This window comes from Remersonia thermophila, chromosome 5, assembly GCF_042764415.1.
Source record: "Remersonia thermophila strain ATCC 22073 chromosome 5, whole genome shotgun sequence".
In the NCBI taxonomy this organism is placed as follows: domain Eukaryota; kingdom Fungi; phylum Ascomycota; class Sordariomycetes; order Sordariales; family Chaetomiaceae; genus Remersonia; species Remersonia thermophila.
Window position 1 is genome coordinate 1535435 of NC_092221.1, and position 27780 is coordinate 1563214.

The 27780-nt window shown below is 62.2% G+C and overlaps 9 protein-coding genes across 9 annotated transcripts; 5 read left to right on the forward strand and 4 right to left on the reverse strand.

Annotated features, from left to right (window-relative positions):
- Positions 1–86: 86 nt before the first annotated feature.
- VTJ83DRAFT_5639 (uncharacterized protein) lies at positions 87–1262 on the reverse strand (the record flags this gene model as incomplete). The annotated part of the gene is made up of 1 exon (XM_071012261.1): positions 87–1262. One exon carries the CDS (start codon positions 1260–1262, stop codon positions 87–89), a length of 1176 nt encoding a protein of 391 aa, XP_070865014.1.
- Positions 1263–3211: 1949 nt separating this feature from the next.
- On the forward strand, positions 3212–5770 carry VTJ83DRAFT_5640 (uncharacterized protein; the record flags this gene model as incomplete). The annotated part of the gene is made up of 6 exons (XM_071012263.1): positions 3212–3265; positions 3472–3518; positions 3601–3696; positions 3764–3848; positions 3912–5570; positions 5654–5770. 6 exons carry the CDS (start codon positions 3212–3214, stop codon positions 5768–5770), a joined length of 2058 nt encoding a protein of 685 aa, XP_070865015.1.
- A 730-nt stretch (positions 5771–6500) lies between these two features.
- VTJ83DRAFT_5641 (uncharacterized protein) lies at positions 6501–8534 on the forward strand (the record flags this gene model as incomplete). The annotated part of the gene is made up of 3 exons (XM_071012264.1): positions 6501–6551; positions 6628–7242; positions 7368–8534. 3 exons carry the CDS (start codon positions 6501–6503, stop codon positions 8532–8534), a joined length of 1833 nt encoding a protein of 610 aa, XP_070865016.1.
- Positions 8535–8834: 300 nt separating this feature from the next.
- Positions 8835–9773, reverse strand: VTJ83DRAFT_5642 (uncharacterized protein; the record flags this gene model as incomplete). Its single annotated transcript, XM_071012265.1, has 1 exon — positions 8835–9773. One exon carries the CDS (start codon positions 9771–9773, stop codon positions 8835–8837), a length of 939 nt encoding a protein of 312 aa, XP_070865017.1.
- Positions 9774–10539: 766 nt separating this feature from the next.
- VTJ83DRAFT_5643 (uncharacterized protein) lies at positions 10540–12531 on the reverse strand (the record flags this gene model as incomplete). Its single annotated transcript, XM_071012266.1, has 1 exon — positions 10540–12531. One exon carries the CDS (start codon positions 12529–12531, stop codon positions 10540–10542), a length of 1992 nt encoding a protein of 663 aa, XP_070865018.1.
- A 1127-nt stretch (positions 12532–13658) lies between these two features.
- VTJ83DRAFT_5644 (uncharacterized protein) lies at positions 13659–15179 on the forward strand (the record flags this gene model as incomplete). Its single annotated transcript, XM_071012267.1, has 2 exons — positions 13659–13890; positions 13987–15179. The coding sequence occupies 2 exons, from the start codon at positions 13659–13661 to the stop codon at positions 15177–15179; spliced, it is 1425 nt and encodes a 474-aa protein (XP_070865019.1).
- Positions 15180–15384: 205 nt separating this feature from the next.
- Positions 15385–18788, reverse strand: VTJ83DRAFT_5645 (uncharacterized protein; the record flags this gene model as incomplete). The annotated part of the gene is made up of 5 exons (XM_071012268.1): positions 15385–17738; positions 17798–18026; positions 18086–18469; positions 18525–18721; positions 18785–18788. 5 exons carry the CDS (start codon positions 18786–18788, stop codon positions 15385–15387), a joined length of 3168 nt encoding a protein of 1055 aa, XP_070865020.1.
- Positions 18789–19629: 841 nt separating this feature from the next.
- On the forward strand, positions 19630–20790 carry VTJ83DRAFT_5646 (uncharacterized protein; the record flags this gene model as incomplete). The annotated part of the gene is made up of 4 exons (XM_071012269.1): positions 19630–20007; positions 20068–20274; positions 20336–20497; positions 20551–20790. The coding sequence occupies 4 exons, from the start codon at positions 19630–19632 to the stop codon at positions 20788–20790; spliced, it is 987 nt and encodes a 328-aa protein (XP_070865021.1).
- A 3700-nt stretch (positions 20791–24490) lies between these two features.
- On the forward strand, positions 24491–27335 carry VTJ83DRAFT_5647 (uncharacterized protein; the record flags this gene model as incomplete). The annotated part of the gene is made up of 4 exons (XM_071012270.1): positions 24491–24498; positions 24702–26520; positions 26592–27127; positions 27326–27335. The coding sequence occupies 4 exons, from the start codon at positions 24491–24493 to the stop codon at positions 27333–27335; spliced, it is 2373 nt and encodes a 790-aa protein (XP_070865022.1).
- Between the last annotated feature and the right edge of the window lie 445 nt (positions 27336–27780).

Consider the following 27780-nt stretch of genomic DNA (forward strand, 5'->3'; position numbering starts at 1 on the left):
CGATGGATCGTTTTCTTTTTTTCTTGTTTTCTTTTGTTCCTTTTTGGTCGGGGACGCGCTCTAAAAAGAAAAGAAAAAAACCCTACCTAGGTCTCTTCCTCATCCTGGCTGGCGTCTTCTGCCCGGTACAGATGCATCTGGTAGCGCATGTTCTCCAGCTGGATCGGGTAGTCCAGCTCGCCGTCGGGGAGGCGGAACCAGACCGATTCCTTCTCGTCGACCTTGACCCAGCGGCGGCCGTTGACGGGCTCCCGGCGGGTCGTGTCCACAACGACGCGGTCGAGCAGCCAGTGCATCGGGTACCGCTTCGCCTCCTTGCCGACGCTCGCCTCCGAGTAGCTCCCCGGGCTGTCGACGACCAGGAGCAGCGAGCCCGGCGGGACGACCGACGTCAGCGTCAGCAGGAAGGCGGTGGTCTTGCCGACGCCGGCGGCGGTGAAGAGCTCGTTGAGCGTGAAGAGGAGCGTGACGAGCAGGGGGGTGGACCCAACAAGAGCGGAGAGCTGGGCCTTGTCCAGGGCGAGGACGTCCTGGGAGAGGAAGGTCGAGGCGAGGCGTGAGGCCGGCGCGAAGGCGACGTTGGAGAGCTTGGCGGCTTCGCTGGCGCATCTGGAGATGGGCGGCGGGGTCGTGAGGGCGGCGGTCAGCTTGGAGAGGACGGCGTCCCAGGGGCCCGAGTCGAGCAGGGTGACGGAGGCGGAGAGGGGAGAGGGGTGCTGGTGCACGAGGGCGGCGACGGCGACGAGCTCCGCCGCGCCGCCGCCGACGCAGAACGCCTTGAGCTGGGCCGGCGGGGAGGGCTGGTCTGGAGCGGGGGGATCGCCGCCGTCGGGGAGGGACAGCAAGGGGCCGAGATGGTCGTCCGCCAGCCGGCACAGCACCGAGGCGTAGCACAGCGCCCGGGTGGGACTCCACCGGGCCGCGTACGCCTCTAGGTTCTCCGCATCGCCAAAGGCTCTCGCAAAGTCTCGATCGTACAGGGCTTGCTTTAGCGCCTGCAGCTTGGTGGTGAAGCGGCCCGAGGAGAGCACGTCCTCAAAGGCGCGGCGGAAGATGTCCAGGACGCGCTGCTGGTGGGCAGGGTCACTGTCGAACACGGTCCCTTTGGGGCCTTGCACCTCCTGGTCCTCCTCCTGGTCGTCCCGGGACCTGTCGCTCCTTGGCTCCTTGTGCCGTGGCCTGTCGTGGCCGGAGGAGGGATGGGCCTTCGTGGGCTTGGGCCTGGGCTTGGGCCTGGCGGTGCCCCTTTTCTTACCCGTCATGTTGCCGTCTTGAGATGGGCTCCGTCCTGGCGCTGTGATGTCCCGATGTTCAGCCTCATGCAGATCCAGGCGAGGACCATGCTCAGGGTCTCCATCGCCGGCCGACGCTTTTGCAATTAGCCTGAATTCAAAACCAACTTTGTTTTTTTCTGCGACTTCCAGTGGAGGTTCACACCACCGGCTCGGGCCCCACCCTGGAAAATTTGACGCACGATACCCTAACCCTGAGACCAGCTCCCAGGTCCCCAAGGTGGGGGAGGGGGGGGAAGGACGGGGAGCTTTCAAGCCCCGCATGTTTGCTTTCTCCGTGGCCTCTCACCTTGCAGAATCAAAGCTCCATGGCAGCATGACAGATGGAGCATGTCTGGATGATTCAGGCTTACGAGTCGCACCAGCACACCCAGTCTTACCCCTTACTCTTAGCCACTTATGTATGTACTCTTTCGTATAGTAGACGAGCAAATTCGCAGCAGCACGCCGCAGCATGTTACAGCATGTTGCAGCATGCAGCAGCACCTCAACGTCCAGGACGCGTGCCCCGCATGACCAAGGACGCTACATGAAACCGCAGCAGCGCAGCCATCGTCTCGCGACGCATTGGCACGACGGCAGCGGCAGAGGTCCGTCGAACCCCGAACAACAAGTGATGGCATGCACTCTGGCGCCCATCCGTCAGGTTCTTGGCATGAATACGAAGCCGCCCTGGATGTGTGGTGCGTGGCGGGAGCGAGAAACGTGCAGCGACCACCCTACCACCGACCACGGCCATCATGGATCGTCGTCATGCCATCCCCTCCCGTGCGTCGGGACTTGGTGGAGCTGGGATGTTACACAGTAGATGCGACGGGGACCACAGCTTCGCCAGGGAGTGCGTGTATTTTTGATCCTGCGAACTATCCCTAACCACCGACACCTCGAGTGTGGGGGGGGGAGGGGAGGGGAGGGGAGTAACTAGTAGCCTCCCCCTGGAAACCAACCAAGAGGGAAAACAGATCTCCCATGCCTTGGACGTGCTGTTGTTTGCTGGCTGATTTCTGCTCTGTGTTACCCGCCATGCTCCTCCATCCCCGGAGGGGTCGTAGACCAGGGAACCTGTGTACATACTGTGTACGTAAGAGACCACGTTAGTGAGGATAGCCCTGGATTGGGAGGTCAAGACGCAGAGCTCTCGGACCCCGCCGTCTCCGATTCAGGAAGCCCCTCCCCGGGCGGCCTTTTCTGTGACGTTCTGTTGGGGGGCAACCAGACGGGCGGGGGGGGCAAAGATGGTCAGAAAATCGGGAAACACAGATCAGACATGGCTGACAAAACCCGGCAGACAACAGCTGCCACCAAGTCTCCCCTCGTCAAAGCCAACTCCACAGGAGGTATTCATCCGGGCGAACCAGAAGCCGCCCTGGGCTCACGGCATCTCGCTGGCTTCCCCAGCGCAGGCGAAGGCGATAAATCGACCGTACGTCATGACAAAAAAATGGCCCGTCTTGACACGGAACGCTGCTGTACAGTCTGTTCTCTCTGTGATTTGGTCTCTTTGGTGTTGAAAAAAAAGGCAGGGAGAAAGAAAAGGGATAAGAAGAAGAGGAAAAGGAGATGAAGAAAAAAAAAAAAGAGTGAAAAGAAAACAGAACATACAAGCAAGGCAAAGAGGCAAGAAAAAAGAAAAAAAATAAACTGTTCGTTACGTCAGAGCATACGGTCCATTTATCAGCATCACGGAGCTCCTACCCCACCTGCGTTGCGTTGAGGACGTCGACCTGGAAGATTCAATTCCCCCCCCCTCCAGAACGCGGGTCGTGCCTGGGGGGACAAGGGCGACATACATAAAACTACCACCCCACCTCTTGCGACTCGACTCGGTCCATTCTTCTTCCTCTCCTTCGCTTTTCCCAACCACTGGAAACCTCTGTGACCCTCTTGAACACCAGGAACATCCAGAGACCGCCAGCATCATGGGTTACACCGACGTTGACAAGCTCGCCATCAACACGATCCGCGTTCTCGCGGTAAGCTCCTCCCCCTCCTCCTCTACCCCTCCATCGCTGTCACTACCCCTCTCTCAGCACAAATCGCCCGCCGGCGTCTTGTTTTACCCCGCCCCAACGGGCAGAAACAAGAGGAGCGATGGGGAGGGACGCACATAGATACACAGGGAACATGGCTCATCTGGAGAGTGAATTGATCAATTGCTCACCTTGTCACCCTCTTTCAGGTCGATGCGACGTTCCATGCCAACTCGGGCCACCCGGGTGCCCCAATGTAAGCTGCCGCGCCCCCGGCCGCCCGTGCCACTTTTCACCAGACGCCGATGACGGATCGATGATGCTAACGCCAAGACCAGGGGCATGGCGCCCGTCGCCCACGTCCTGTTCAACAAGATTATGAAGTTCAACCCCAAGAACCCCAACTGGCTCAACCGGGATCGCTTTGTCCTTTCGTAAGTTGCTTTCTTTTATTCTTTTCTTCCACGGACCCAGAGGGCGTTGCCGTCTAACCCAAAGTAGCAACGGCCACGGCTGCATGCTCCAGTATGCTCTTCTCCACCTTTACGGCTATGCCGTCTCGATTGAGGACCTCAAGAACTTCCGGGTAAGTGTTTTCGCCTGTCGTTCCCCTCCTTTTTCCCCGCGGCCGTGCTGACTTCCTCTCCAGCAAGTCGACAGCATCACGCCCGGCCACCCCGAGGCGCACGACACCCCCGGCGTGGAGGTCACGACGGGCCCTCTCGGCCAGGGCATCAGCAATGCCGTCGGCCTGGCCATGGCCCAGGCCCACACGGCCGCCGTGTTCAACAAGCCGGGCTTTGAGCTCTCCAACAACTACACATACTGCTTCCTCGGCGACGGCTGCCTGATGGAGGGCGTCTCTGCCGAGGCGTGCTCGCTGGCCGGCCACCTTCAGCTCGGCAACCTGATCGCCATCTGGGACGACAACAAGATCACCATCGACGGCGACACCAACCAGGCCTTCACCGAGGACGTGCTCAAGCGCTACGAGTCGTACGGCTGGCACATCCTGACGGTCGAGGACGGCAACCACGACCTCGAGGGCATCGAGGCGGCCATCCGCAAGGCCCAGGAGGTCAAGGACAAGCCCACCCTCATCCAGCTCAAGACCACCATTGGCTTCGGCTCCAAGCAGGAGGGCACCCACGGCGTCCACGGCTCGCCGCTCAAGGCCGACGACATCAAGCAGCTCAAGGAGAAGTTTGGCTTCAACCCCGAGCAGAGCTTCGTCGTGCCCCAGGAGGTGTACGACCTCTGCAACAAGGCCGCCGCCGCCGGCGCCGCCGCCGAGGAGGAGTGGAACCAGCTGCTCGCCAAGTACGGCGAGCAGTACCAGGCCGAGCACGCCGACCTGCTCCGCCGCCTGCGCGGCGACCTCCCCGAGGGCTGGGAGAAGCACCTGCCGACCTACACCCCCGCCGACCCGGCCATCGCCTCGCGCAAGCTGTCCGAGAACGTGCTCAACAAGATCTTTGACGCCGTCCCCGAGCTCGTGGGCGGCTCGGCCGACCTGACGGGCTCCAACCTGACGAGGTGGAAGGGCGCCATCGACTTCCAGCCCTCCGCCACGGGCCTGGGCACCTACGCCGGCCGCTACATCCGCTTCGGCGTGCGCGAGCACGGCATGGGCGCCATCCTCAACGGCATGGCCGCCTACGGCACCGTCATCCCCTACGGCGGCACCTTCCTCAACTTTGTCTCGTACGCCGCCGGCGCCGTCCGCCTGTCGGCGCTCTCGCGCGTCCGCGTCCTCTGGATCGCCACCCACGACTCGATCGGCCTCGGCGAGGACGGCCCGACCCACCAGCCCATCGAGACGCTGGCCCACTTCCGCGCCCTTCCCAACTGCATGGTCTGGCGCCCGGCCGACGGCAACGAGACGAGCGCCGCCTACTACGTCTCCCTCGTGTCCAAGCACACGCCCAGCATCCTGGCCCTCTCGCGCCAGAACCTGCCGCAGCTCGAGGGCTCCGTCATCGAGAAGGCCATCAAGGGCGGCTACGTCCTCCACGAGGTGGAGGGCGCCGACATTACGCTCGTGTCGACGGGCTCGGAGGTGTCGATCTGCGTCGACGCCGCCAAGGAGCTCGCCGCCAAGCACAACATCAAGGCGCGCATCGTCTCGCTGCCTTGCTTCGAGGTGTTTGACGCCCAGGACAAGGCCTACCGCCTCAGCGTCCTGCCCGACGGCATCCCGTCGCTGTCGGTGGAGGTGATGAGCACCATGGGCTGGGAGAAGTACGCTCACGAGCAGTTCGGCCTCAACCGCTTCGGCGTTTCGGGCCCGTACAAGGATGTGTACAAGGCAAGTCTCTTCCGAGCGGATGTCTGTGCGTTGAAGCCTGTGTCAAGCCTGGTTGCTAACGCGTCTGTCTTGCGTGCCAACAGAAGTTCGAGTTCACCCCGGAGGGCATCGCCAAGCGCGCCATCGCCACCATCAACTTCTGGAAGGACGTGCCCAACATCCGGTCGACCATCAACCGCGCCTTTGAGCAGCTCATCTAAGCCGAGGCGGGAGAAAAAAGAGAGGAGAAAGGAAAGGCGGCCAAGCGGGAGGCGTTTGTCGACAAGGATATTTTTAAGCACATCCGATGCCGATGAGGCAAGTCAACGGGAAGGGTTTCGAGTCGGGTGTTTTGCGGAAAAAGGGCGGCCATGGTACTTGATGATATCGGAAGCAAATAGACTTTGTTGTCGTGGTTTTACACTGCGCGCCCACATGGTCTTGCCGGGGACCTGACATGGGTTCTGTTTGTAAAGTCCGAGTATTCCTGTGAACTACCCCGTACTTCGCCCACCGTGGTGCTTGTACTATAGAAACGTGACTTTGTAAGACGTACAGTGCGAATGCACATGGATAATGGATGGGGCACACTGCTTGCAGGGGACGGTGCAACGTAGAAAGGTGGGGCGCGGGGCAGCGAGGGAAAGGGAAAGTGGGGCTATGTCTCAGATGCTGGGGGAAGTGCCACCTCTCAGGTGCCAGCTGCAAGCTGGTTGGTACCTGTCAACAACAACAACAACAACACCAACAACGAGAACAAGGAACAAGAACAACCACTCCAACGACTCCCACACCGCCTCAAACAGCACCTGTGCCCCCTCTCCTCGGAAGAACCATACAAATACACACACACACGCCGTAAAGTCGAACAATCAGACCCTGCCTGCTTTGCTTGCCAATCGAACGGCATCCGTACACCCATCCTCCCCCCACTCGTCAACAGCGCCCATCATGGACGAAGACAAGGCCAAGGCCGAGAAGACGGCCGCGGCTCGGAAGAAGGTAGGGAGCTGCAGCCGCCCATCCCTACGACGTTCCTAGGGGACCAATTCTGATCCGTGGCGGCCCCCGTGCCCAGTTCGAGCAAATGAGAAAAGCCAAGGCCAAAAAGGCCGGCGGCGCCAGCAAGAAGGGCGATGCCGCGGCGGCCACGGCTCCGGCGACCGAAGACGCCGCCGCCCCGCAGTCACCCCCGGCCGCCGAGGCGGAGGCTGCTGCTACCGGTACCACCGCTGCTGATGCACCTGCCGAGGCTCCCGAAGCGCCGGAGCCGGAGAAGAAGGACGAGGCCGCCGGGGAGGAGCCGGCGGCCCCGGCCGACAGCACCACGGAGGCCGCCGACGCGGCCAAGCCCCCCGAACCGACCGGCTCCTCGTCGGCGGCCCCGTCGCTGGCGCAGCAATCCAAAGCCCGCTCGGCGTCCTTCCGGCAGGGCGCCGGCCCGCTGTCGCCCGTCACGCCGGGCGCCGGTTCCGGGTTCGGCCTGGGCCTGGTGGGCGAGGGCGAGACGGCGCCCGACATTTACCGGAAGCACGTGCAGCGCATCGAGGAGCTCGAGAAGGAGAACAAGGCGCTCGCCAAGGCGGTGGGGGATGCCGAGAAGAGGTGGCAGCGGGCCGAGGCGGAGCTGGCGGACTTGCGGGAGGGGGATGGCACGGGCAAGGAGGCCGGCGCCGAGGAGGTGGAGAAGTTGGTGAGTCTTTTTTTTTTTTTGTTCTCCCCTTGGGAATCCTGTCCTTTGCTTCTTTTTATTTGTTTTGCTATCAAGAGCGTGTGGCATGGCTGACGTTGAGATTTTTTTTTTTTGATTATGCACAGAAAACCGAGGTCGCGGCCCTCCAGCGCCAAAACGCGCAGCTCCAAGCCCAGCTCGCCCGCCGCCACGGCTCCTCCCCTTCCATGTCCATGTCCACCCCGCCCACCAGCGCCGTCGCCGCGGAGCTCGAGGCCCAGCTCCGCAGCAAGACCACCACCATCGAGACCATGGAGCTCGAAATGTCGCGCCTCCGCGCCCAGGTCGAGCGGCTCTCCGTCTCGACCTCGGCGCCTTCGGAGCAGATCACGGCCCTCGAGGAGAAGCTCGCGCGCGCCGAGCAGGCCGCGGGGCTCGCCCAGCGCGAGCTGGCCGACGTCAAGGCCGAGCTGGAGCTCGCCTCCAAGCGCATCGTGCGCGAGGGGTCGGCGCGCGCGAGCGCCGAGACCAAGGTCCGGGCGCTCGAGCAGGAGGCGGCGGCGGCGACGGCGGCGCGGGACGAGATGGCCAAGAAGACGGAGGCGCTCGAGAAGAAGGTGGCGACGCTGACGACGCTGCACAAGGAGCAGGACGGGCGGATGCAGGCGCTGCGGCGCGACAAGGAGCGCGCCGAGCACGAGGCCAAGGAGGCCCGCGAGAAACTGGAGCGCGCCGAGGCGGAGAACCTGCGCCTGCGCAAGAAGGACGCCGCCGAGGGGGGCGGCGACGACGAGGGCGTGGACGAGCTCGAGGAGGAAGGCCGGAGGAGGCTCGAGAGGCGGCTCCGCGAGCTCGAGGCCGAGAACACGGACCTGCGGAGGGGCATCTGGAGGGACAAGCGGCGCGAGATGCAGCTCGGGCCGGACGAGGCGACCGCCGCCGCGGCGCTGGGACACCACGGGAGGTTTGAGACGGTGGATCTCGGCGGCGCGCCCGCCGCCAAGAAGGGCCCCGCGGGCCTGGGGGACCTGCTTGCTACGGGCTTGAACGTGCTGACGGGCGCCGCCGCCGGCGCTGCCGCCGGCGGGGGCGCCGGGGGCGGGCATGGGTACGACGACGGGCTGCTGGAGGATGACGACATGGAGTTTGACGAGGAGGCGTTCCGGAGGGCGCAGGAGGAGGAGCAGAAGCAGAGGATCGAGAGGATCAAGGAGGTGAAGCGGTCCTTGAAGAACTGGGAAGGGTGGAGGCTGGATCTGGTGGAGAACAGGAGGGGAGGAGGAGAGGGGATCGGCGAGATTTTCGAGGTGTAGCTGGTTGGCGCTCTTGGTATGGGCCATGGGAGCCGTGGGTAAGGGGGGGAGCAGGGCCTTTGGCCGTGTCTGCTCCCTACGGTATCTTTACGGTAGCGATTGCAAGCCCTCCAGCTCAAAAAGATGTTTGGACGTACGTGATAGAGACTCAGGCTCCGATCGGGGTTACAAGTACCGTAGAAGCCAAATCAACACGCCGATGCCGCTACCACATGGAGGGGCTCCCAGTTGAAATTCCGAGCGAGCTTGTGAAGGCTGCAAAGGCGGCCTGTCAGTTTCGGATGGATTGGATGCATGCCGTTACAGCCAGACGTTCCTTAACCGCTCGGCAAAGAAGCGCATCATGGGCAGCGCCTCGTCGCGGTTCTGCGGCATCCCGTCGTCGGCCCTCTTCCACCTCACCACCTGCACGCTGTCAAACTCTTGCTCCAGCAGCTCCACGGCATCCTCATCCACCGCCTCGCTCTCCCTCCCGCACAGCACCAGCACTGGCGTCCTCGCCTTGCCCCTCCCGCTCAAGCTCGGCACCATGGACGGCGGCAGGCTCCCACCCACCGACACCACGCCCTTGAACGCCTTTTGCTGCTGCTGCTGCCGCTGCTGTTGCTGCCGCTGCTGCTGCCGTCCTGGCTTGCCAGCGCCGTCTTCTTTTCCTCCTCGTTCCTCCTCCTCGTCCTCCTCCTTGACCTCCTCCACCCGGCTCAGCCCCATCCTGACCGAGCTCGCCAGCCCCAGCGCCACGCTGCCGCCCTGGCCGAACCCAAAGAGCATCACGTCGGCCACGTCCCACCCGCACCTCCCCACCAGCACCTCGGCGACCACCTTGTCGAGCACCCACGCCCTCGCGCGCTCGTACCCCGGGTCGGCCCGCGGCGACGCGTCGATGGCGCCGTCGGCCGTCGCGAGCAGGTCGTCGCCCCAGTGGTAGCCTTCCCCTCCGCCTCCTCCGCTGCCTCCTGCCGCGTCGTCATCGTCGGCGAAGAGGAAGGCGGCGGGCAGCGGGGCGACGCCGCGCAGGGCGATGGCAAACGTGCCCGGGAGGGCGAGGTTGCGGGCGAAGCGGGCGAAGGGGGCGTGGGTGTCGCCAAGGCCGTGGAGGAGGAGGAGGAAGGCGGTGGTGGATTCCGGGGGGTTGGGAGGGATGAGGGCGACGGGGGGCGAGGCGGCCGGCGAAGAAGAGGCTGGGTGGGACGAAAAGATGGGGCGAAAGTCGTCGAGGGTGGGGATCCGAGGGGGCATTTCTTTTGTCGCTTTTTTGGGGGGAGGGAGGGGGGGTGTTTTGTTGGATGGAAGGATAGGTTGGTGGAGAATTGGGGGGAAAAAAAAAAAGGCTCTCTTTCTTTTTGTTTTGTTTCTCTTTTTCAAAAGGGAGAGATCAATGAGAAATGAACAAAGTGGCGTTGAGAATGGCTGTGGATTATGGTCGGTCGTTGGATCAAGCTGAAAAGTTGTTCTTCTTGTTGTTGTTATTGAGTGCACTGGAAAGAGTTGGTGAGGTGAGAGAGCTATAGTATGAATGTCATCATTGCGGAAAAGCGGAGAACAGCTAGAACCCGTAGGCTGGACCCGAGTTCGGCCGCCGGGGCTCCGATCCCGGGTGGGTCCCGGACCGGAAGGGGGCTTCAACCCCCCCCCCTCACCCCGGTAGATCCGGTCAGGAGCAGGACGGGGAAGAGATGAAGGTCGGCTGTTGAAGGCACCGAGAGTCTCATCAACAACCTATCAGAAATGAAGCATTTACGCAACCGGAGCCGATGCTCCTCACGCCATGCCAAAATCAATTCCGCCAAACGCCGGCCTTTACAGCGGCTGACTAGTTCCATCGAGCGGGGCCTCGGTAGGTATCCAGCCATGGTTGTCGACCCCGCTGCATGCCGTCTTGCATCCTCTTAACCAACGCCATCTACAAGCCCGTGGCAAAAGAACCGTTTGTCGGCACCAAGAAGAAGAGAAATCAACAGCCGATAACTCCATACCGCAGAGAAAGAAACGCTCAACATCTTTTCTAGACCTTCTTGACCCTCACCAACTCCCCCTCATCGTCCCGCCTTCGCAGCTTCGACGGGCCCGGCGCCATGGTCGTCCACTCGCCCTTCTCGTCCCACGTGCCGGCCTTGGTATAGTCCCCGCGGCCGCTGCCCTCCATCCACGCGAACCGAAAGTACTCCTTCACCGCCCGCCCCGGCTCCCGCGTCCACGTCACGTTGGTCACGATGTCTGTCGCGTTGTCGTAAAAGTAGGTGCGGAAGCGCTCGACGTCGTTGACGAGCACGCTGATGCCGTCGTAGCCGTACAGGGCCGGCGGCGGGTCCCAGGCGAAGGTGATGCTCCCGTTGGCGATGACGGGGGCGCGGATCGCGGGCAGGGGCGACTCCAGGGGCGCGTCGCCGCGGAGCGCCAGGTCGGTCTGCAGGATGGGGTCGAACCCCCAGCGGGCGATGCCGTTGACGAAGAGGCCGATGAGCAGGCCCTGGTACAGCAGCGACGGGCGGATCTGGATGGCGGTGCCCGGGAGCAGGAGCAGGGCGAGGATGTAGTGGTGGATGCGCAGGTTGAGGTCCGGGAGGAGGATGCCGACGAGGAGGAGGGCGACGAGGAGCGCGTAGAGCTTGAGGAAGCGGACCAGCCGCGCCTCCTGGCGCAAGAACCACACCTGCACGACGACGATGGCGGCGAGGATGATGACGATGATGGCGAGCGCGGCCCGGGCGCCGGGCTGCTGGTTCAGGTCGCGCGGCGTCAGGCGCTGGATCGGGATGAAGTCGAGGGTGTGGTTCGTGAGGGCGCCGACCCAGGCGGCGCCGAGCCAGAGCACCGTCTTCTCGACCTGGGCCGTCAGGCCCTGGAGGGTCCTCCGGACGCCCATCCTGTCGTACATGACCCAGGCGACGAAGGAGGCCGGCAGGAAGCGGCCGATCTCGATGGAGAAGAGCGACGCCATGTCGCGGTGGTTCGGGGTGTCGGTGGCCATGCCGACGGTCCAGTAGAGGATGGCGAAGAGGGGGAAGAAGTAGAGCGCGGGCGAGGTGACAAAGAAGGAAAAGACGGCGCTGAAGACGACCGACACGGACAGCAGCGACCAAATGGGGTCGCTGGACCGGCACTGGATGCCGGGCTCGAACGTGTACGACAGCGGAAAGTACGAGTCGAAGCCGACGCTGGCGATGCCGTTCCGCTTGGTGCTGTTGAAGCGGGCCTGCTGGCCGACCAGCCGGACGACGCCGCACCCGCCGTGGGCGTTGGAGATGACGCCGGCGTGGATGGCGGCGCTGCAAATGTGCGAGTCGCCGCGGTACACGGCCGGCCCGTCGGAGCCATCGGCGGGCGGGCCGCCGATGACGAGAGGGCGGTAGATAATCTCCTGGTCGCCGACGGCGCGGGGGTTCAGCACCAGGTAGCTCGCGCAGTTGGCCGGGCAGCGGAAGGGAAACCCGCCGTCGCTAAAGGGCCGGCAGTCGACGCCGTTCAGGCCGCACCCGTTTCCGGGGGCCCAGTACGCCGCGCCGCAGCTGATCTTGGTCGGCTTCCCCCAGCCCTCGATCTCGGACGTTGCCTGGCCGTGGCGCATGACCAGGGCGAAGGCCAGGAGCCACAGGCCCAGGAACAAGAAGACGGCGAGGGCGCGGTGCCGCTTCCGGGGCAGGTACTTGTCGACGAGGGCGATGGGCGCATGCTGCACCCGCGGAAAGAGAGGGACGATGCGGTAGCGGACGGGGTTCGGGGGGCCGCGCGTCCAGTTGACGACGAACCCGACGACGCGGCGGACCGGGTAGGGGACCCATTTGAAGCGCTTCCAAGAGCCTTCGTCCTGGAGGAAGCGAGGGGTGGGCGGCCGGTCGTCCTCCTGCTCGAGGTTCTCGCGCCGGGCGGCCGACCGGATGGGGGCATCGGGATGGTCGGGCGTCACCTCGATCACGGTGCCTTCCGACTCGCTGGTGGAATCGCTGCTCTGGCCGGCCCGCTCCTGAGGGCGGGTTCGGGTTGTGCCCTCGCCCATGATCGTGTGTTTTTTTTTGTTATTCTCTCTTTTTGCCAGGCAGGCAAGGCAACAAGGCAATGTGTTCAGAAAGCCGAGAGGTTGCTGCTGTCCTTGTCCTTGTCGTCGTTGTTCTCTGTCGTAGGAGTGCTGCTCCCGGCAAGGTCGGTGTTGCACCAAAGACCAGATGCCGAGTCCAAGGACACGGCGAAAAGGGGGCTTCTACTGTTACAAAGCTGAAGAAGAGCTGCCGGCAGCGTCTAACAGCAACGGGGCAGCAAGCGCAGGGAGGCTGACTCCTCGGGGGGCACAAAGTGCCATGGCTTGACCAAGAAGCAAAGCGAAGAAGTGTGAGTGGTGAAGGCGTGGTGGAAGCCGATACGAGAATGTCCAAGCCAGAGGGCCATTGCCGAAGGTGATTGGCCCAGCGCCCGTCAATGAGCGGAGGGCCCGGAACGGCCAGGGCCTTAAAGGTAAAGAAAGGAAAAATGGCCTGACGGACCAAGCACCTGAAAAATCCCCACCCCCCGCCAGCGCCGGCCCAGCCTTGCCAGGCGCCGAGCTGGGGGGCACTGGCTCCCCTCGGTGGGTCTCCGTCCCGTGTCAGCGGATGGATGGATGGACAAAACGGTCAGCAGAGGTGGGGTCGGGTTGCTTGGCGGGGAACCTGGATGGAGATCCTTCATTCCCATCATTCACGAAACCACAATTTTCATGCTTGGCACACACATGGAATCGGGACATGTGTGTGAGACTTTGCGAGGGGGATTGGAGTGACGTTGCAATCCTCCTAGGTGCCTAGGAGGGATCTGGGCCGATTGAAGCGTTGAATAGCTCGTTATCAGCTCTGGCCTGGCACCTACTGATTGAATTACCAGGTGTACCGTCGGTAAGGAAGGTAAGGTAACAAACCTGACGAGAGAGGCAAGGAAGGCACTAACCAACTATAACGTTAGTAGGTGTGTGTAGTTTTTGGTGGAGGGGTTGTTACATCCCCCCGCCAGGCCATCAAAGTCTCATCTCAAAACTCAAGACTCAAACGCCGACCTCTCACTTTCAAGACCGATACGACTTGCAACGACACCAACTACCTACCAAACCCCCCGCTTTTTTCTAAAGAGAAGAAGAAGAAGAGGAAGAAGAAAAATATGACTGTCGACCAAGAAGATTCCAACTCGCCATCGATGAGGTTTGAAATCGTAAAGACCCTGAAAGAAGGGGCCGCAGCACGGCTGGGTCGTATCGCCTTCGCGGGGCGTCTCCCCATCGACACTCCCAACTTCATCGGCTTCACGTCCAGGGGCGCCGTGCCGCACGTCACGCCCGACAATGCCGAAAAGCATCTCAAGACCACCGCCGCCTACATGGCCCTGGAGGATTGTACGTCGTCATCATGCCGGTTTCCCTCATTCCCCTCCATGCAACTCGCAAACGCTGACTCTCCCTCCTTCCTTGCCCCCCCCCCCCCGTCTTCAGTCATCGAGAGGCCCCAGCAGTACCTCAAGAGGACGCCTCCCATCTACCAGACCTCCACCACACAAAAACACCCAACCCGCCTGCACAGCTTCACCGCCACGCCCCCCTCCGTAACCACCATTCTCGGCGCTCGCCGCCTCCCCGCCGTCCCCGCCCCCATGGGCAACACGGCCAACGCCGTCTCCGTCTTCACCTCCACCGGTTTCCAATCCCTCACCACCGCCGAGTACAGCTCCGCCGTCGAGGCTCTGCAGCCCGACGTCGCCATCCCTCTCGCCGACCTCTCCCAGAACACCACCGCTCCCAACTCCAAGCGCGCCCTGCGCATGGCCGAGCGCACCGACGAGTGGGCCGTCGGGTGGTTCTCGGCCCTCTCCGGCTCCCGCGTGTCCACCTTTGCTCCCGTTCTCCCCATCCCGTACTCCATCCAGTGGGAGTACATCTCGCGCCTGGCGGAGGACTACCTCCCCACGGGCCAGCTCGCCGGCCTGGCCCTCTACGACGCCGACGTGCTCCCTGACCTCGAGTCCCACGCCCCGTCTCTCCTGCCCCTCCCCCGCCTCGCCTTGACCAACCCCCCCACCCCGCACCACATCCTCCGCCAAATCTCCCTCGGCATCGACCTCTTCGCCCTTCCCTTCCTGAACCAAATCTCCGACGCCGGCCTGGCCCTGTCCTTCACCTTCCCCGCGCCAGAATCAACAGCATCAACCACCACCACCACCACCCCGGGGTCCCCCCAGCCCCTGGCCATCGACCTCTCCGACCCTGCCCACGCCACCTCCCTGCTCCCTCTCTCCTCCCCCGCCAGCTGCGACTGCTACGCCTGCGCCTCCCACCACCGCGCCTACGTCCACCACCTCCTCCACGCCCGCGAGATGCTGGGCTGGACGCTGCTCCAGATCCACAACCACGCCGTCGTCTCGGCCTTTTTCGCCGGCGTGCGCGCCACGCTCGCCGAAGGCGGCGCCGACGCCCTCGAGGCGGCCGCCAAGAGGTTCGCCGCCGCCTACGACGCCGAATTCCCCGAGGGCATGGCCGAGAGGCCCCGGGTCAGGGGGTACCAGTACAAGAGCGTCGGGGGCGGCGAGCCCAAGAAGAACAAGCCCGCCTGGGGCAAGCTCGGGGGCGAGGAGGATGGGATAGCCAAGGCCATGGAGGACCTGGCCGTGGAGGAGAAGGAGACTCGGTAGCAGCGCGTAACCATGGGCCTTTTGTTCGGGGCGGGCTTTCCATTACATAGACGGCTAGAGGTTTCTGAATAGACGGTTACGTGAAGCAAGAAGGCGAACGGTCCATCATTGCACCCCGCATGGCCCGATCAGCATGGTGCCTGTCGACGACGCGTTGGACGTGGACAGCATGGCATATTTCCCTGGACTACGGCCCCTGAGGGGTCTAGGGGGCGGAGCCGCCCTCCGCCCCGTCGTCCAACTGCACGACCCTCTTGGCCTTCTTCTTCTTGGTCTTTACCGGGGCCGCTGCCTCCCCCGATCCAGCAGCAGCAACATCGGCGGCGGCGGCACTGCTACTCTCCGCCTTCTTCTTGGTCGTCTTCTTCTTCGCCTTCACCGCCCCTGCCTCGGCCCCCTCGGCCGCCGCAGCAGAAGCGGATTCCCCGCCGGCCCCCTCTCCTCCCTCCCCAGCCCCATCGCCGCCGCTCTTCTTGCCGCTCGCCTTCTTCTTGGTTCCCGGTTTTGTCCCCGTCGTCGTGGTCGTGGCCGCCGTTGTCGTCGTCGTCTTCTTCTTCTGCTTCTTCTTGCTGCTCACCACCACCCCCTCGACCGGCACCCCCTGCGCGACCTGGATTCTCTCGTTCGCCCTCTGCATCTCGAGCCGCAGCCGCTGCACCTCGCGCAGCGCCTGCGCCATCTCGGCCTCCTCGCGCTGCTGCCTCTCGTGCGCAAGGGGGTCGTTGGCCGGCGACGCGGATTCGTCGAGGGTGAGGTCCGCGAGGTTCGTGGCCGTGATTTGCAGGAGGGACTGCTGCTTGAGCCTTTTGCTGGTGCTTGCGGCGGCGGCCGCCGCCGCCGACGCAGGCTTTTTGCCCTTGCCCAGGAACGAGTCGGAGGCGTTGTTCTCCGAGTCGTAGGCGCGCGGCGTCGAGACGCCGCTTCCCGGAATGGTCTCGTCGGCGGCGACGACGACGACGCGTTGGTGAGATCGCGGTTTGGGAGCAGCGGGCTGCTGCCGCCCGGCGGGCGTTGCCCGACCCGGCGGGCTCAGCTTGTCAAGGTCGAGCTGCATGATGGGGATGGAGTCGATGTCGAGGTCCCGGCCGTTCTCGCGCTGCAGGATGCTGTGGATGGGCGTGGAGCGACCGCCGGGCGGGGACATGGTCGAGTCGGGAATGTAGAAGGGATCGTCGCGATAGCGCTCCATGCGCTCCGCCTTCCGGCGGGCGATGATGTCGGGGTCAAGGTAGCTTTCTTCCGTGTGCTGGTACGAGCTGGACACCTCCTCCGGCGCGTCTTTGAGCCGGCTAATGGCCGGCCCGCTCGAGATGCTGGTGGCGGCAGGCCGCTGGTTGTAGTAGGAGTCAAACTCATCATCCCCCGGCGCCGGCAGCATCAACGAGTCTGCCTGCGCCAGCAGACGGCCGAGATCGGCATGTATGGGCTCGTCGAGGTCGAGGTCGTCAGGGAGCGGCACGTTCTGTTGCGTCCCGACGGCGACCGAGTTAAGTTCCCACCCGCTGAACAAGGACGGGATGGCCTGGGTCAGAAGCAACGGAGGATCCTGCTGCATCTCGTCCGTGGACGGCGCCTGGCCCGCCGCCGCTTCTGCCGTGAGCCTGAGCAGCTCGATAAACTCGACAGCGCGCTCTTGCACTTCGAGGTAGGGATGCGAGGCAAACGGCTCCAGGACGTGAATGACGCGGGCCATCAACAGCGATACGCTCGACTTCCTCTCCCGTGTCCACAGCACGCTGTCGTCGCCGGCCACGTAGGCGAACAGTTTCACGATGGCTTGCAGGGCCGTTGCCAGGACCTCCGGGTCGCCGACCCGGGGCGCAATGTCCAGCAGGTATCGCAACGTGTCGTCTGCGGACAAGAGCTGGGACGCGTACTCTCCAACCATCCAAGCAACGGGCTTCAGGGCTCCCAGCACCACCGGCCGCGACGGCGAGATATCGGAAGCCATGCGGGACACGACCAGCTCGGCGGCCCGCACGGCACCTGCTCTAACCGCCTTGACTTTCACGGCAACATTCCGAAGCTCGTTCCCAATGTTCTCGGAAATGTCGGTAGGGTACCTGGACCCCGTCGAGTCGGCATCCGAGTCTTTGATGCGTGGAGGCGGGGCAATGCGGACGAGCTGGCTGAGGATGTCGATGTACCAGTCAAAGTCGAGGATGTTGGCATAGTTGTTTTGCGAGCACATCCTCAGGATGCGACCGATGACGTCGACCGTGTAGTTCTCGGGCAGCGGAGGAGCGCGGTCGAGGGTCCTGCGGCGTTCAGCAGCACCCGCGCCCGTCTCGTCGTCCGAGTTCGCTTCGTCCAGGTCATCCGAGCCGTTCGTTTCCTGATTCAGCGCAGCCGAAGATGCCTTGAGCTGTCTCATCAAGCGGCCAACAATAGACACCACGTTGTCGCTGCTGACCATGCCCTGGACAAGATCTAGGGCCTTGATCCGTATTGTGATGTCTTCGCTGTCGATGCATTCCAGAATCACATCTTCCTGTTGGGCTACAAGGAAGGGGTGGGTGACCACAATACGGTTGAAGGCCAGGAGAGCCACGTATTTGACTGGTGTTGCGTCAGCGGTGGGAAACCAAAGACAGAGATAGGAAGTATCGGATGCTCACGGTTTGGATCGCTGTTCCCAGCTACCATGCCCCTCAGCTTGTTCACGCAGAGGGAGGCCACCTCCTCCCTCGCGGAGAAGTCCTCGCCTTCTCCGAGAATGCCTCCCTGGATGATACCGTTGATGCACTCGTAGAGGAGGGACATGGCTGGTGTCGTTCGGATGAGATTTGTCAGGGGCGGAAGCAGCTTCCGCACCAGACGAGGTTCAAGGGGCGTTAAGACGGCAAACTAGACAAGGAGTCAGGGAGGGGTTATGTGCACCACGGACCGAGACAGAGAGGCCTTACAAGCTTGATCAACTTTATTGCCATCCAGTTGTTGCCACCGTCCACGAGCAGTTCAAAGAGCCGTGGAGCCAGCGGTAGAAAGTCGCGTGGCCGCCTCCAGCCTAGCTCACAGACGACGTTCACGATGGCCGCCGTGACGCTGGGATCCTCGTCCGGGTCCATCAGGCGCTCCTTGATCTTGGGCCATGATGCCCGAAGCGCTTCCGGGTATACCAAGGCTAACCTGTACAAGGTGACCACGGTCTTTTTGCGGATGGCGGCATGTGAGTGGCTGAGGCGAGGCAGCAGGTCGCCGAGGAGGGACATGGCCAGGGAGGGGGTGACGATGTGGGGGAGGGCGGAGATCGGGAGGGCGATGATGGTCGGTAATGACGCGGCAACATCCTAGGTGCCGGTCAGCGCAAGCTCGGAGGGGAAAGCGGCCGCAGAGGAACGGTACCTTCTTGAGGAGATTCGTGGCCATCATGAGCACGTCGGTGTCCGGGCGGAAGCTCTGCACGGCAGCGAGGTATCCAACGCGCTTCTGGTGGTATTTCTGGGAGGACATCACCTCCAGGACGTGGAACGACGCCCAGGACATGTCATGGCCGACCATCTCGAGGTATACGAGCTTGAGCAAGGCGGTCGCCTTGATGTCTGCACGCCAGGGAGGGTCAGCTCAGCAAAGGGGACGGGAGAGGCGGGCGCGGTCCGACAAACCCATATCCTGACTCCTGATCTCGGAGCGACATTCTTTGAGGCAGTTTTGGATATATTCCTTCTCGTTTCCCTTGTGGTTCCGAAGACCTCGGATGAGGTCGTACAACGACTTCTCGAACCTAGCAGGCGCGGGCATCAGCCGGGTGTTTCTAGGCGGGCGCTGGCGGAAGTGGGCAACGCACATGGCGAAGACAATGTGCGGTAGCGCCTAGGGCTACCAATTGCTTGCTGTGAGCTTGACGGCTTCTCCGGAGGGGGAGAGATGTGACTGGCAGAGGGACGGCCGTGGCGCGGCGGGGTCTAGATCAGATCGAGATTCGCTGTTCGGCGGGGTTCAGCGGCGAAGCGGTGCGTTGGAAAGGATGCGATATGACACGGCGACGGGCATCTTGTCGTCGCGCTCGTCTTGGATGTCGATCTGGGGAGCGGTCGGCGGTATGGAGGTCGTCGCGAGGTCTGCCCCTCTAAGCCGCGAGTGCCTGATGGGCAGTGTGGATCTGGTGTTGAATGCGGGATGAGCTTGTCCATCCCGCAGCACGTCACTGAGCGCACAGTACGCGGGCAGCCCGAAATGGCACTGTCTCAGGTTGGCAGCGATGCGGTGCCTACATATAAAACCCTAACCCCAGAGTACAGCGCCCGCCCGGCTCCCCCCTACCCTCCCCTTCTTGGTGGAGACAGGGGAGTGCTTGGCCGACGCGATGCTGAGCTCCAACAGCTTCCCGCCGAACCGTGTCTTCCCACTTGGATGACGACAACGTTCAACCACGCAAACCACAGCCGTTAGCAGGCGTCCGTCATCCCACTCACCCACTCACCCATCCCGAAAGCTCGAGGCTTCTTCAATGGCGCCGTCTTTTCTCTACCACCCGGTGCAGCTCTCGCCGGCGGCTGCTCTGGAGCTGGCCCAAACGGCCCCCGCCGTGCTCAAGAGCTCTCCGTCGAGCGTGTCCTCCTCTCCCCTCTTCAGCCTTGTCGGGGGCCCCGAAAAGTCCGAGCAGTGGATCCAGTTCGAGAACCTGATCCTGGCCTGCCTGCGCACCGGCGACGATCAGGCCGCCCGCAAGTGCCTCGAGCGGCTGGTCTCCCGCTTCGGCGCCGACAACGAGCGCGTCCAGGCCCTCGATGGCCTGGTCAAGGAGGCCATGGCCAACAACAACGGCGAGCTGGAGGCTGTGCTCAAGGAGTACGAGCGGATCCTGAGCGAGAACGACACCAACATCGTTCGTCAGACACCTTTTCTGCATTGTGTGCGACGGCCATGCGCTGACCCCTAGGCCCAGCCTATTGCGAAGCGGCGCATCGCCCTCCTGAGGTCCATGGGGCGCGCTTCGGATGCCGCGTCGGCTCTCGTGGAGCTTCTCGACTTCTCCCCCACCGACGCCGAGGCCTGGTCTGAGCTGTCGGACATCTATCTCTCGCAGGGCCTGTACCCGCAGGCCATCTACGCCATGGAGGAGGTCTTGGTATTGGCGCCGAACGCGTGGAATGTATGCGACCCAACCGTGTGTGCCCGGCGCCCTAAGCCCTATGCTAATGCACCCGTGGCAGATCCATGCGCGGCTGGGCGAGTTGCAGTACATGGCTGCGACCGCGTCGGGGAGCGCGGCCAATGGGTCCCATCAGAAGCACATGGCGGAAGCCGTTAAGCGCTTCTCCCGGAGCATTGAGCTGTGCGACGACTACCTCCGCGGGTACTACGGCTTGAAGCTGGTAAGACCATCTCTGCCGCGGCGGTTTTCGGCGGGTTCTGACGCTGCTCTCAGGTCACCAAGACGTTGCTCAGCGGCGAGGATGCCAAGACGCCCAAGCAGACGGACGAGGGCGGTTTTGCGCTGCCCGACAGGAGCACGCTCGAGAAGCTCCATGAGCTGGCTACGGCGAAGCTGGCCGAGATTGTCCGCCGCGCTGCCGCGAAGGAACGAGGCTGGCGTGGCTATGCCGAGGCCGATGTTGCTGCCGCGCGAGAGCTGCTCGCCCAGGACACATCTGCCGTCCAGCGGTGACGTGCCTGTCAGCGAGGCAACGAAGTTCAAGCCGTTTCCGCCATGTGCCGCAACTGCAGGCTGAGCTACAGGGGCCCGGATGGACAATCTTCCCGGTACACCCGCAAAGACGAAAAAAACATCATCGTCGCCTCCGGTGCCCAGACCCGTCTCAGCAGGCCACCGGTTCTCATTGGTGCCCGATCATCAACTTGCATTAGCCGAGATGTGGGTCTTGGGCAGAAAGCGGCAGCGACAGCGGTGCCCGAACGTGGCTCCAGTAATTGAGGCGACAAAATGGCGGCGTGAGCGGGTGGCGGGGGAGGGGGGTGTGTCTCGACGGCCCCAGCCTTGGAGCCCAACGGGCGGACGGTTTGACTCTGCGTAACGTAACGCAAGGGAGGAAAGGTCCGGGCCTCGCAAGGCAACGCAAGGCACCGCACTTCCGTGACTGGGCCGCCAACCACGCCAACGCTGGCGATCTCAGGATCTGTTTTTGCGATGCCTGGTGCAAGACGCGCTAACTAGAGGATTGGGTGAATGGGACGCCGATGCGTTAAGGCTTCTCGAAGGCTTGTCGCGACTCGAGGGACTAGTCGGCGGGTGCTACCTCCGTCCGCGGGCGTCTAAGTGGACACGTCGTTGAGCAAGCGTCGGGAGACTGAGCCGTTGATGCGGCAAGCTTAGCAGAACCTGATAGAGGATATCACGATGGGCACGGAGCGGATGCTGAATGAAGTCTTGCCTGACAATTCATGCCTATATCTAAGGCGTCGCTTGTCCGCTCCTAGTGAGGCTCCAGGTTGAGGCTCTCTCAACTCGCATAACCAAACTTCCGACGCTCGCTCTTTTTTTCCTCTTTGCTCTTCGCAACCACGCACCTGCTTGCGTCGCCAACTGTACCGCCACGGCCTTGCGCATCTCCAAACCGTCCAGTCTCTCGCGACACTTCCCAGAAACAAAGAAAGCGATCCGCATGCGTTGAGGCCCGCACTGCTACGAGCTAGCAGCCAGAGGGGTCGGTGAACCCATCCAAGGACGATGACTGCTTCTGCAGGCCCGGCTGGGTTGGCTGAGCTGGTGCTGTAGCCCGGCTCCCAGAGCGCTGTCGATGCCCGCCCTCTTTTATCCTCGCCGCCTGCCCGGGTCCGTACGGGGGCTTTGGGTGTCGACGTTATGCTGCCAAAGGCTGTCGTGTCGAGCCAGCATGAAGACAAATGCGTCAGGTTCCTGGGTTGGCTTGATCTCATTGAGCCAACCCTACAACACCCTACAACAAGGCGAGGGAAGGCACGCCCTGTGAGTAAGGTGGTTTTTTTTTCTGGAGCCGGGAAAAGGGCCACAGACAATATTTTTTTTCTTGGGTTACTGCCATACATTAATTACGTCTTTTCTTTTCTTCCATCAACCCCGGCATCGTGGCTTGTTTGAGGCGTGCCCTTCGGGATCGCGCTTTTTTTTTTTTTTTCTTGTCTCTCTCTCCCTCTCTCGTCTCTCGTTCGCCTGACATGTTTTGAACAAAATCAAGTCCGTTTCCCGTCAATGCAGTTCCAGAAAATTGTAATGCTCGACTCCGGCAGCATATTGGTTTGAATCAAGCACAAATTCTCCAAGTTCCGTTCACAAAACCTGGTCCTGGTCCTGGTCCTGGTCCTGGTCTTCTGCAACCAACGTCAGCAGCATTAAAGCATCACAACCACCCAGAAGCCTAGAACCCACTACCACACTTGGCCGGCTTCGGTGGCACCCTCAGCTTAGCCCAGCGTATCCTAACCTGTTCATCCGGTCTCTTCCACCGAGATCTCCACGCATCCACATTCCGCGTCCACACATTTGCATCTACATCCGCAGCTACATCCGCAGCTACATCCGCATCCACACCCGCGGGAACTCCCAGCTGGTATCCTGCGATCAAGATCCGGTGACATCGGCGCCGCATCGAATCCACCACGTCTTGGTGGTATAGACCACAACAGTTCGGTTTTGGTAAGACGGATTCTACTTGGTGTTTTTTCCCCTTCTAGTTGTCTCTCTTTCTCTCTCTCTGTCTCATTATCACTTATAATCTCAGCGGCTAGGGTTGGTAGTCCTCCCTACGCCATGCTGTCGTACGTTCCACTATGGCATGATTTTGTCTTTTTTTTCAACCTTTCTTTTTGATGTTTGTCATTTTTGGTTGATTTTTTAATGTATTACTTCTTTCTTTTCCTTGTGTCAATCCCGCCGTGATGCATCAAACAGCCAAACCAACCCTTCTTGGCTTGGCGGTTCCCCTCCCCAAACCCCGCCGCCTTCACACACATAGACACACACCCTTGGTCCCCCACCGATGACCGGGCGGTTGCAAGCGGAACGGCGAGGGCGGCCCAAGGTGAGCGGGGCAAGGTGAGATTGGGAGTCTGGGGCCCAACCCGGAACCATCCGTCCTTCAACTCATGGACAGGAGGACATACGGGATGGCATCTCAAGTTGGCCAAGTATTGGAGGGTTGCCATCACCGTCTTTGAAGCATACGCTCACCTCAGTGCCCAAGTTGGACCGGTGAACCAGCCCGCCTGACGAGGGGATTGACTGCCTTGGGGTATGGATATGATGATTCCGTCGCTGTCGCGGGGCTTCCATGTTGCACCAAAAAGCATCGCAATCTCGACGCCTAAGTGGCCCCTCACTGACGCTATGCTAGTTTTGAAGCGTGTCGCCTTTCCCGGGCCGTTCCCCCTTCACGTCTCACACAGTAACGGAACCGCCTGCTTTCGTGGTCACGAGCAGCCGCTCCGCCGCGCAGCACCACCTCAGGCTCATAGCCCTCGTTCCCGCCGCCCCAGCACCCCCTCCCTCCCTCCCTCCCTCCCTCCCTCCTCTCGTCACAGAGGCAAGTCATCTTCGACCCCGCGTTGCTGGTTACCTTCTTGTGTGTGCCCCTCCATAAAGCTCGACTTGTTCCCAGCCGGGTTCTGCGTCGAGCATTGATTTTCCTGGTCATACACATTGTCTCTCTCTGGCACCATGGCCGACGGGATGGGTTAGGGGTTCCGTCCAGTTCCGTCGCGCCTGGGTTGCCTCGCCCACTCTTTTCTCCCTCTTCCTCCCCTGTCACTTTTCTCTCGGCAACCCTCGAGTGGATCTGGCCCGGGCGTTTCTGTTGCAGGACACGCTTGCGCTTGCAACTCACCCGGCTGTTGCTGACCAGAAAGCAAACCCAGACGAGCACCAACCCGATCGACTCCCACCCATCCTTGCCTCCGTCTCTTTTTGCGCCCAACCCAAGAAAGCTGCCGTGCGCCGCCGGCCTTTCCCACCACACACACACACACACACACACACACACACACACACACACGCATAGCACCTATTTGCCTTCCCGGAAGACGACCACAGTGGCTCGCAAGGTTTTGCAAAGCACCCCATCATCACCCGCTTTTTTTCCCAGCAGATCTCTGGCCAGTTTGGTACACAGCCTTCGCCCTCCCCTCTTAGCTCCGCACATTCCAAGCCACCAGTCTCTCTGCTTCACACACCCCCTCATCCCTGCTGCTGCAGCAGGTCACAACACACACCACCAACAACAACAATAACAACACACACGCTAGCCCTCAACCTGAGTCACGAAGACCAGCCAAACACTTCTCTTCTTCTTCTACTACCGCTCAAGTCGCCTGGGTTCCGGCTATCCAGGGCTCTGATTGTCGCGAGTCCAAGGTGACGGCTATAAGCACCACCAATGCCGCTGTAAGTCAGGGCTTAAGAGATGTTCCTTTGCCCCCCCCCCCCCCCCCCCACCTTGTCACGTCGGCTGTGCCGCAGGGTCCCCATACTGGTACACTCTACACTCCCTGTTGTCTCTGTCCACGTCAACCGCCCAAACCTCCTACGACTTTTGGCCGACCTGTCACGCTAACCTTCCCCTCCCTTCTCGCCTGCTTTGAACACAGGAAACGACGAAGCACTGCCGTCACAACCAGCAAACAACGCGCACCAATCCCATCAAGCGACGAGAGTGAATACGACGAGATAGAATCATCGTCGCAACAAAGTAGGGACTACGACGACTCGCTTGTTGACGAGGACGACGAAGAGGAAGAGGAAGACGAAGGCCACTGGGACGACGCGTACGACGAGCTCGATCCCAGTGATTCGGCGTCCATCTCGCAGCAGCCCAGGCACATCTTGACCCGAGCACACAGCCCCCGTCCGCCCCGGGGTCATCCGCGAAGCCACAGGATACCTCCTGGGCCCGTCGGACGTCAGGCCGCCTACCCGTATCAATCTCCGTCCGTCCCACCAATGAGCCTGGACCCCTCGGACGACTACGGCCCCCATTACGGCCGTGGTTACGGGCCGCCCCCGCCCCAAAATCAAGGCGCCTTCTACGGCGCCAGGGGAGGTAGCTACGCCCAGAGCCATGCCGGCTACCTGTCCAACCCCTACGGCCAAGTGGTGCCCTACGGCAACAACGATTACGGCGACTATTCCAACCCCTTCGCGTCCGCCAATGGCTATCGCCGCGAGCCCCCACGTCCGAATCCCTATGACCTTATGCCGTATCACCCGCCCGCCGGGCCGGGCTACTACGGCGGGCCGCCGGGGTACGGTATCCCGCCGCACCTGCAGCACTACATGTACAGCGCGCCGCCGCCCCCGCCGACCGAGGCCCCCGCGGCGAAGCCTCCAACTCCCGCTCCGCCCAAGGAGGAGAAGCCCAACCCAGAGCTGGAGGCTATGAAGAAGCAACTCGCCGAGTACGAGGAGGCCAAGAAGAAAAAGGAGGAGGAGGAGAAGATGGCAGCGCTTAGGGAGCAGATGCGCAAGGACGCCGAGGAGGCGCTCCAACAGCGTATGGAGCAGATGCGCCTGGCCCAGGAGGAGGCCAAGAAGGAGCTTGAACGAGCGCGGACCGAGGCCGAGAAGCTGGCGCGCGAGAAAATGGAGGCGGAGCGCAAGGCCGAGGAGGAGCGCCGACGCCAGCAGGAGGAGGCCATGCGTCTCCTCGAGGCCGAGAAGCTAGCGCGCGAGAAAATCGAGGCGGAGCGCAAGGCCGAGGAGGAGCGCAGACGCCAGCAGGAGGAGGCCAGGCGTCGCCTCGAGGAGGAAGCCCGCAGGAAGCTTGAGGCCGAGCTCAAGGCCGCCGAGGAGCGCAAGAGGCGTGAGGAGGAAGCCGCCGCGTTGGCCGAGGCGCAGGCCAAGGCCCGGATCGAGCAGGCCATCCGCGAGGAGCAGGAGAGGATCCGCGCGCGCTTGAAGGCCGAAGAAGAAGCCAAGAAGGCGGCAGCGCAGAAGGCGGCCGAGGAGGCGGAACGGCTGAAGCGTATCGAGGAAGACGCCAAGAGGGCCCTCGAGTTGGCTCTCAAGGAGCAGGAGGAGAAGCTGGCCGCCGCCGTCAGGGCCGAGCGCGAGAAGATCGAGGCGGCTCAAAGAGCAGAAGCCGAGGCTAAGGCGGCGGCCGAGAAGAAGGCGGCCGAGGAGGCGGAGCGGATAAAGCGCATTGAGGAGGAAGCCAGGCGAAAGGCCGAGATCGAGGCGCGCGAGAAGCTCGAGGCCGAGATAAAGGCCGCCGAGGAGGCCAGGAAGGCGGAGGAGAAGAGGAGGCAGGAGGAAGAGGCGCTGAAGCAGAAGCTTCTCGAGGAGGCCCAGCAAGAGGCCCAGCGGAAGCTCGAAGAGGCGACCAAGAAGAAGGAGCAGGCTCCGATCAAGTTCAAGGACGCCGTGGGGCGCAAGTTCAGCTTCCCCTTCCACCTGTGCCAGACGTGGCAGGTATGTACAGAGCCCCGGGATGCTCCCTTGGCTGTCGCAGGCTAAGATAACTAACTGACACGTGCGTTCAGGGTATGGAGGAGCTCATCAAGCAAGCGTTCCTGCACGTCGACGTTATCGGTCCCCACGTCCAGGAGGGCCACTACGACCTCATCGGTCCCGACGGTGAGATCATCCTCCCGGCGGTGTGGGAGAAGGTCATCCAGCCCGACTGGTCCATCACGATGCACATGTGGCCTATGGATAAGGCTCCGCTGCGCAATCAGCAACCCGCTGTGCCTCCTCCCGTCACCGTCCCGCCGCGGCCAGGACATCCCGCGCACGCCCATCCCCCGCGCCCGCACGCTGGCGTCCCCTTCGTCCGGCCGCCGAGCGCCCGGCCGGGCGGTGCCACCAGCGCCATACCGCCGCCGCCGCCGCCGCCTGGTGGAGTGTGGCCGGGCGGAGCTCCGCCACCTGCCGAGGGAGGACGGGGAGGCATGATGCCACAGGTCATACAGGTTGAGCCGCCGGGGGTCAGACCCGCGCGTCACAAGGAGCGCCCCCGTCCTGCGCCGACGTCGGTGCTGGGATGGGTGGTCGGCGGAAAGCCTGTCAAGGTGAAGAAGTATGTTGAAACCAAGGCCCCTCCCTTCCTCTTCCAGACCCCAAGCACAACAACCCCCCCCCCCCCCCCTGCCGTTCTCCGTTGCACACTCTCTACCCCAAGTCGGCTGTTTTGTTTTGTTTTCGTGGCCCCTCGAACAAGTTTCCGTGCCTCGTTTTGGTCAGGGCACATAGCTGACCAGTAATTGTGTACATTCAGGAAGAAATAAATAACCACGAGCGGCCCGGGCCGGTTGTCACGCATCGCCACCAACAACAATGGCGACCACGAATCTACCCATTCAGCCCGCCTCGAAGCGGCGAACAGCTCGAACTAGTCGATCAACAATAGCCCACCCTGACGATCTTGATACCTGTTGCTGGCGCGCACACTTTCCTCTCCATCCACCGATCCCAATTTTCACATTAGTTCCACACAACAACCACTCGACGCTTTGGCTTTTTGGTTATTGATACCTTGTCCGCTTATCTGTTGGTCTTTTTTTTTTTTTTTGGCTTTTGCTCCTTTTAGCTTTTTGTTTTGGTGCTGCGCCGCTCGATTTCGCTATCAAACTTGGCCCCTATCCCTTCCCGCTCTTGTTGGTTATCCTCGATCGGCAGCTCGAGCTCGATTCAGCGCGGCAACATCATTGCGTACAGCGTCAATGATCTGAC